Source organism: Mandrillus leucophaeus, unplaced genomic scaffold (assembly GCF_000951045.1).
Source record: "Mandrillus leucophaeus isolate KB7577 unplaced genomic scaffold, Mleu.le_1.0 Scaffold603, whole genome shotgun sequence".
In the NCBI taxonomy this organism is placed as follows: Eukaryota; Metazoa; Chordata; class Mammalia; order Primates; family Cercopithecidae; genus Mandrillus; species Mandrillus leucophaeus.
Window position 1 is genome coordinate 655,464 of NW_012106509.1, and position 9,370 is coordinate 664,833.

General features: G+C 40.0%; 1 protein-coding gene across 1 annotated transcript in view; it reads right to left on the reverse strand.

Annotated features, from left to right (window-relative positions):
- TES (testin LIM domain protein) overlaps nucleotides 1-4,881 on the reverse strand; it is a 65,993-nt gene extending 61,112 nt beyond the window's left edge. The window contains exon 1 of the mRNA XM_011999839.1: nucleotides 3,653-4,881. Coding sequence (XP_011855229.1) covers nucleotides 3,653-3,679 — 27 coding nt within the window. The 5' untranslated portion in view covers nucleotides 3,680-4,881. The remainder of the gene's footprint in view (nucleotides 1-3,652) is intronic.
- Nucleotides 4,882-9,370: the final 4,489 nt, after the last annotated feature.

Sequence of the window (9,370 nt, forward strand, 5' to 3'; positions counted from 1 at the left end):
CCAGGGGCCACCTCAGGCAAATAACTCATTCTAATTTCCAATGGAAAGAATCTCTGTAGTTCAGTCCTTCTTCCAATAGTATTCACTTGGTTTCACTATGCTTTTTTGGCTAATGACAAAGGTTTTGAAAACAAGTTTGGATACAGAGAAAGGGGATTTTTAGTAACACATGATCTTTAAAATGCACCACATTTTAAAAAAGTAAAATTAAAGAAATAAGAGTCTTAAGAAAAGTATGCAAAATATTAGGATTAATCAAAATAAAGGTGTTAGAGAGGAGACAAAAAATGAACACGGTAAAATAAAGCCCTGCAGCAATTCCAGGCAGTAAAAGGGAAACTACTGAAGTTCTCTTTCTCTGTTGGTATGTTCTTAATTGAAAAAAGTAATTCTCATGGGAGAGTAGCACAGAAAGGAAAGAGGAAAACAGCTGGCTGTTGGCCATGATTTACCATTTACCGCAAAATGAGACTGTTTCTCCTTCTCAAAGTCCGCTGTTTTCCCCAAGCAGACATGGACCATACTGACACAAAGCCAATTAACAAGAGACCTAAACAATAAGAAAGAGGTCTAGATGTGTAACTCAGAAGACAGGGCAAGGACACAGAATCAAATTCTGTTCTAAAGTATTATTAAAACAAAAACTTTGTATAACCAAACCAGCTCTCACATCCTAGCAACAGCTCGCTTACTTCAAACAAAACAAAATATAGCAAAATCTAATTATAAAAACCCTTTGTCTTTGTGATGGTGGGTTTTAGCTGGTAATTAATCCCAATCTGTACAACTGATGTGGATGAGCTTTCCTTTTACAAGCCAAGAATTTTATAACAGTATCATCTATCTCAATCACTGCTTAATAAAGACAATCCTCTTTAGTTCTTTTTACATGAAATGTTAATGTGGAAAAATAATGCTTTTCATCTGTCTGGAAGAAATTCTTCATGAAATCAACAATGTAAGAGTTTTGGAAGGAAAAAAATGTCACACATCTTAAAACAGAAGTCATATTAGTTGTATTTAAATGGTTGTGTCTTTGTTCCAACTTTTAATCTGCCTTTTCTCAAGGTACATTCAAACTATTAATTTTCTTGTATAACTGAGTCAAAAAGAAAGGCGACTTGAAAACTAGGTACCAAAATAGGGTGAGAAGACTGTGCTGGTAAATCAGATAGTCTTGTAATATTTCCTTCTTTGGATGTGTTAGAAAACAATTACTAAAAGGAACGTAAATTTCTTTTTGAGAGTATGGCCAAGATTGTGAAATACATTCCTGAGATTTCCAAACTTTTGTACTGGGAAACTTTTTGTTAGAATATCAAATCTATTAAGGGACCCACACAAACTGGAGTCAAATAGGACATCTTTGCAGTTTTTTAATAGCTTCCAATTTACCAGGTGAGGATTCTGTTCTAAGAATCATCAGTGAAGACAACGTAGTGAAACAGGGATTTGTTGTATCATGGGATTCTCTCTAAAACCTTTAATTTATGGAATTCTTTTTGGGGTGCTAAAGGCAGAGAGGAGGAGAAATAGAGGAAGTTAAGATTCTTAGTTGAAAACATAACTTTTAAAAGTAAAGTGGGGGATAAAGGAGGAAAACTATACCATATGTCAAGGGCATTATTTATCATAATCCACATTTTCAAACTCTAAGAAAACTGTTTATAAACAACGTCTGCATTTTTCCTTTGCAAGCACATACAATTTTTAACTTTGAACTTTTTTCCCTCAGAATTACTCCTTGTCTCAAAAAGCTTCAAAAATATCTTTGGTTTTTCTTCCCCTATTAAACGGACTTTGTTTTTTAAAGCATTTTTTAGCTTCACAGCAAAATTGAGCAGAAAATTCGAAGTTCCTATGTACCTCCCCCGTGCCTCCCCATCTCCAAGCAGCCTCCCGGACTACCAACATCCCGTTATCAGTGCTGTACATTTGTCACAAGTGATGAAACACATTGACACATCATTATCCCCAACATACATAGTTTACATTAGGGTTTACTCTCGGTGTTCTACATTCTATGGATTTTAATGTATAATTACATGTATCCGCCATTTTATAGTATCATACAGAATAGGGTCATTACCCTAAAAATCCTGTGCTTCACCTGTTCTTCCTGGGCAACCCAAAATATGTTTACTTTGACAAAGTTGTCTTCAAATAAATACTTAAAAGCAAGGACAAGACCCCTCAAGTTTTAGACAAGTACTAAATTAAGTAGCTCTTACCCACTTGAAAACTAAATGAATGTAGTATTCATCAACAGAAAGCTAAGCGAGAAAAATGCTTTCCCCGCTTTTCCCCCATGACAAGCAAGATTAACCAAAAATATCAGTTACTTAGAAGAAAAAAAGAAAGAAACCAAATGGAAAGAGAATAGAATGCAATCACGCTACTCTCAACAATTTATGTTTTTCTGTTCCTGGATACCTTTCTGAGTGCTTGCGAATTTCAGTCCTAAGGAATGAAAAAAACTGTTTTCTCATTTCAAGTTTTTATTGGTCAATAGCTTCCTAACCGAAAACTCTGCAGTCCTAACACAATACTTTCTATCCATTTTCAAAAATCCAATCCTGGGCATAAAATAGAATTAATGCTCAAGTCAGAAACTTTGTGTTTAGAAGATAAAATAAGAATATTAGGAACCATGAGTAAGAGAAAAAACAAACTTTTATTTTTCCCTTTCCCTCTCTGCAAAACTTCCCTATCCGATAAGGGAGAGCTAGCTTAAATTTACCACAAAGTAAAATATGAGCAAATCCCCTGGAACGAGGAGAACTTTCGCACAGGGCAATTCACTCGAATGTGACATCAGCATTCCTTCTGAGTCACAGTCTGGTCCCCACCCTTTTCTCCCAGGCGACACCAGGCTCCGCATAACCCGGGAGTGGCTCAGGTAAGGCCATCGGTTCCAATGCCTGCGAGGCAGCAGCCAGGCTGGAAATGTCTCCCTGCGCTGAGACGCTGGTGACAACCGCCCTTTGGGACTCCCTGCCAAACAGGGAGAATGCGCGCTTTGACAGATAATTCCCTAAGAGGGAGGCAGTGCTTCGGTAGACAAGTAATGAATGACCAAAAAAAAAAAAAAAAAAAAAAAAATTCACATTAGAAGTTATCACCAGCACGGGTGCGAAGGCAGTGCATTAAATCAACACTCATTTTATAGCGCCCCAGGCAGCCCAGCTGGAAGGGACGTCAGAGCTGTCAAAGCACAGCAGAGCCCCAAACCACAAAGGCTTAATGAAGTTGAACTTCCTGAGCCAGGAAGTGTCACGGTCTCGCCCGCACTCGCCCTAAGCTCGTCCTTTTGAGGAGGCACAGGCAGAGCTAAAACATCTTAAGTAAAGTTTCCAACACCTCCAACCGCTGGGACTCCGTAAAACGGGAGAGAAGAGCCCCGCGCCCGCCCTCGCTCGCGCTTCCAATTTTGTCGCTCTCGAGTTTGGGGAGCTGGCAGGGCCGGCGGGCACCTACTCTACCCGGGGGCCGGGTCTCTGGGCCCGGGACACCGCAGACCCAGAGCCAGGCTCATGCCAGGCGGCCCGCAAGCCCCACCCGCCTCGGCACCTCCGGCCGCCACGCACCGCTCGACCCGCGCAGGTGAAGCAGCCGCTGCCCGCCACAAGCGCCCCTCTGAGCACCCCCCTACCTTCTTCACTTTGTTTTCCAGGTCCATGTTTATGCGTCCTATGGGTCCCCTCCTCCTCCAGTCCGGGATCCCACGGCCGGGCTCAGCTGGCCTCCGGCTGCGCTGCGGACACGGGGAACCTGCGGAACTCCCACGCCGCCGCCCAGCAGCCACTCGACCGGCGCCGTCGAACTTCCGCCGCCCAGTCCGCCGCAGCCGGCCTGAGCCAGGGACCCGGGAACAAAGAGGGCCGGGCAGCCAATGGCAGCCGGGCAGCCCCAGGCCGCCGCCAATCACCGAGCGCCGCACGCACCTTCGCGGCCCGAGCTCGGCGCTGGCAAGGTGAAGGGCGGGGCCGCGTCCGGGGCGGCGCCCTGCGGGGCAAGCTCGGGGACCCTGACCTGGTCCCCGGAGGATGCTCTGGGCGTCCACGGGCCGCTTCTAAAGAGCTGGGATCCAGCCTCCCTCTAGCTGAAGATAGAGCAGAACTTTTTCCATTTTGGCAATTTGTACCTGTGTTTGCCCAGGACTTTTTATCTGGGTCAAGGGGAATAGGTATCCCAACTTCTCAGTTTATTTTCAAACCAACTTCTCAGTTTATTTTCAGAGCAAAGAGAGAAAAAAAAAAAAAAAAGAAAAAGAAAAAGAGAAAGAGAGAGATTGTAGGGATCGTTAGGGATTCCTGTGATGGACCTTGGGCACTAAATTCACTATTGCGTTGTGGAGATGCCCTTTCCTCGATTGCTTTTCTCCAAAATCCCAAATACTGTCAAGAAACCGTATCTTACATCCCTAACGTCAGTGAAGATTCTTAGATTGTTTCCTGAGCATTGGGTTGTTCAAAAGTAAAGATGATGTGAATCACTTCAGAAACAGGTGTCATTTCTTTGGAAGTAGAGGGTTGCCCTTTGTGCTGTGTGAAATGGTGCTAGGCCTATCTTGTTCTCAGGCTTTGATGACGCAGAGTCATCACATTGGTGCACCAGAGCTGAACTCATTTCATGCCCTAATTCAGGAGCAATTGCATCTAATACCTTCAGATTGGTGAGTCCGGAAGGGAGCCTAAGATTACTTAGTCTAGCTTCCTCATTTTGCGGGGAACTGAGGACTCCAGAGGTGCAGGGACGTGCCTAATGTCTTAGCCTGTTGGGGACAGAGGCATTGCTCATGAATCTAAACATCTTCTCAAAGATGTTTGGGGCTGGAAGCAGAGCATGTTGAGTAAGAAAAAAGAGCGGTCAATTTTCTTCAATTTGTGGTTATGGCAAAAAATAACTTTGCCCAGACAGCAGGTGACATAATTTGACACCTACTTTTAAAAATAACAAAACAATATAAAACAAACAAAAATTCCCCAATAATGCAGATATTCAGGTCCAGATGTATGTCTACCTTGCCTCTAGAAATTTGGTAGCTAAAAATATCCAAAATTCATTTTAGCCAATACTTGCAACTCTGCTTACTTGATTATTTGTTAACACAGAGCGTTGATTTATAATGTGCATGTTTCCTTTATCCTATTAAGAATTAAAACTGAAATTACCAAAATGAGTTACGCATTTTTCTTTTCAGTTGATGTAAAACTTTTCTATATCATTTTCCCAAATCACCTTGAAAGTTGTGGGCCCCTGCAAAGTTTGCCCTCTGTATAAGTGTACAGGAACATGAGGTCTAGCTATGACAAGGCAATTTTGTTTCTTTCAGAGAGCTTAACAGATGGAAAATGTCCAGTAAAGCAATTTAAATAAGGCATCAAACAAATGTTGTAACATAAATTTTGGACCCTTATTTGATGAGGTTGCAGAGATGACACTAAGAAAACCATCTGGAAACATTTTTTTTTTAACTGTCAACTTCTGCCTTTCTCCCATTCTTCCCTCCCAACCCTCTCAGCATTACATTGTGTGTGTACCATTGGCAAGGATGAAAATAGAAATTCAGTGAGTTTTATCTGGAATTATCACTGTGCCAATTATAGAAAAGTAATTATAGATTATGTATAAATTATAAAAATAAAATTGAGGTAGATAAGTGTTAAAAGAATTAAATTGCAAGTTTTTGTTCAGTTATTCAGGTTTTAAGCTACAGTTATTAAGGAGGTAGAACTGGCATGGTTTGATGACTACATGTAGTTGATGATAGTGGAATGAATAGAAGATGGCACACATTTCTATCCTGATCACCTCTATGGATGGCTCAGAAAGAAAATATAGGATGACAGTCAGGGTTTTGTTCAGTTGTGCTTTCTTTGGCGCTGCTGGTAGACATAAAGGATCCAATTTTTAATATATTGAGTTTGAGACTGAGATATTGAAATGAAGTATACAAATATACATCCTACAACCTGGACTAGAGTGCTGATTTAGGGGTTCACATCCTACATAAATAAATAATTAAAGGCTGAGAAGTAAGATGAGCCTGGGAGATAGTAAAATAAAAGAGAAGAATATCAAAGACACCAAGTGAGCAAGGCTGAGCAAGAGAAACACATAAAAGAGATAAGGGCTAGATTAAGGGTAAGAAAAAAATTAGGAGTCAAATCCCTGAAATCAAGAAAGGAAATTGAAGAAGAAATTAGTTAACAAATGTCAAATTGTAGAAAAGGGTCAAATGCCCTTTGGATTTAACAAAAAGGAGATCATTGGTGACTTTGGAAAGTGCATTTTTGGTAAAGTTGTGGGGAAAGATATTACTTTACAATTTTATCTCACTTTGTTACCACCAGAGTGCTTTAGTCAATGTTGGACTTGACTTTTCCACAAAACTTATGGAAATATCAGCCAAATAAATGCCCAACTCTGCTGTTTGAATCAAGTAGAGAGGAAATCAATATACTATACTGAATAATACTAAGGAATGTTCTTAAGATCTTTATCCTTAGAAAAGTAAATAAAAATATTAGATTTTACGCACGTGTGCAGGGGCGCGCACACACACACACACGCACACACACAGAGACAGAGGAGAGAAAGAGAGAGAGAACAAAATATTTATTCAGGTTGAATTCAATTTCTATGCTGTCAAATTATAATATCCGATGAGGGAAATGTGTTAAACATTTATGTACCCTTCATTGTAACGATCACTGGAGAGATGTAAAAATACATAAGACATTCCCTTTGTTCTTTAGCAGTTTATAGATTAGTATGGGAGTAGCAGGCATGTAAGAGTAATGAAGTGTTACAGGTAGAGGGAAGCACACGTGAGAGTCAGGGAGAAGGTGGTATTGGGATTTGTAAAATCTTTAGAAAAGAGTAACCTTGGCTTAGTCTTGGAAGATGAGTAAGTGTCTTAGTTAAAACCCTTGATTGCAAGTTATATTAGGCTGTTCTTGCACTGCTATACAGAAATACCTGAGACTGGGTAATGTATAAAGAAAAGAGGTTTAATTAGCTCACAGTTCTACAGGCTGTACAGGAAGCATACCTTCTGCTTCAGCTTTTGGGGAGGCCTCAGGAAGCTTACAATCATGGCGGAAGGCAAAGTGGGAGCAAGCACTTCACATGGTAAAAGCAGGAGCAAGAGAGAGAGAATGTGTGTGGAGAGGAGGATGAGGTGTGCCACACAATTTTAAATTACCAGCTCCCCTGTGAACTCAGAGAGAATGCTCATTTATCACCAAAGGGATGGCCCAAGCCACTCATGATCCAAACACCTCCCATTGGGCCCTACCTCCAGCATTAGGGATTACAATTCAGCAAATTGTAATTTGTTGAATTACAATTCAACAAATTGTAATTTGTTGAATTACAATTCAACAAATTGTAATTTGTTGAATTACAATTGGGGACAAATATACAAATTATATCACAAGTAATAGTAACCCTCAAGCTAGTTTACTTTTAAAAAGGTGGCATTTTATTTTAAGGATACAGAGGTATGTTGCAAAACTCAAGGGCCAGATGCTTTTGCAACTAGACCAAGCATTTACCAACATCTGGAACAAGGAATCTACTCCTTCACTGGAGTCATGTGGTCTCTCATCTTGCTGCTTGGCCTCCATCAGCTTTAGCTCTTCCTCTTTGAAGACTCTGTTTTCCTGCACACATGGGCAACCAATAAAGGCAGTCTCAGCTCATTAGTTGACATCACCTTAGTTCAAGCAAAATACCCAATTTGGGATTTCAATCCCTCTAACAGAAAGACTTTAAATAGCCCAGCTTGGATAAGCTTAGACTTCTGATTCAATTAGCTGAAGCTGGCGCCAGTTGAGAGACACAAAGGACAACACATAGACTAAAGCCCAAACTTATAGGGAGTAAAAAGAGTTTTCCAAATGCCTCCAAGGATATCTATCTCTGTTGCAGATGTTACAAGGAAATTAGCAAAGGAAGAGGCTTAGGAAGTACAAGCAGAAGATTTTTCTTTCTGTCGATATTGGAGAACTTTTTTCCCTTGACTTTTATTATAGGTTTGGGAGTACATGTGCAGGTTTGTTACATGATTAAATTGCATGTTGCTGGGGTTTGGTTTACAAATGATTTCATCAGCCAGGTAGTGAGCATAGTACTCAATTGGTACCTTTTTGACCTTCACCCTCCTCCCACCCTCTAACCTCAAGTAGGCACCATTGTCTATTGCTCTATGTGTTCTGGTGTACTCAATGTTTCTGAACATTTCAAAAACTATTTAAATTACAGAAACCCCACTTGGGCAAAAAGTTGTAGATGTTTATTTTATTGCTAGGAATGGGGGTGGATAATGAATGGGACAGGTCTAAAGAATGGAAAATTAATCAGGAGATTCTAGCTATAGCCCACAAGGAACATGATGAGGGCCTAAGTAAAGCAGTAGGAATGAGTGTGGAGAGTTAGAAGGATTTATCAATGATATTAAAGAGGTAGAAAATATTGGACTTGACTGATTCTTGAAAAGGGAGAGGATAAGGAATCCATTAGGATTCTATTTTCCTATCTCTTAGAAATCTATTTTGGGTCACCAACTTGGTAGATATAACACACACCTTAAAGTGAAAAACAAAAGAGGAGAAGAAAATTTGACTGAGAAAGATAATGGGTTTTGTTTCGTATGTATTGATTTGGCAAAGCCAATAGGATCCGAGTCTGGTGGACAAAAGAAATATCCGGGCTGAAGATACAGATGATGCTACATACACAAGTACACATACATAAACATATATACATATGCACACATAAATACACACACAGAGTAAACACTACATATGCCAGGGAAAATAATTATTGAAAACTTTTCTATGCTAGATGAGGTAAAAATTTCAAGAGTAAAATGATACACCTGTCTCATCAATTATTAACGTGATCCCAAGAGGTCTCTTTAGATATGTTAATCAGTTATTAACACCTGTCATAGGAACGCCTTTGTGAGTCTGACACAGCTATTATTCCTCATTAGCAGCTTGTATAAGATTACAGGTTGTTCTCTAGGGGCATTTTTTGTTTTTTTTTTTTAAAGAAAATAGGTGTCAATGTAGCTTAGAGCAAATTAATATCCCATAACGTTTTTAATTGACCAAAAATTGGGGATTGGCTAAGTAAATAATGGACGAGCCACATGATAGATTTAGCATAGTTACTGATCAATGATACTTAGGAACGTTTGTAATGGAAAACAATTATAATGTTAGAGGAACAGAATATAATATGGAATTGTATATACAGTATGCTCACAGCTATACAAAAATATACCATGCATAGAAAAAGAACATGAGGCAAATACACTAAAATGTCACCAGCAGTTTGCCTTTGATTGGTGGGTCCA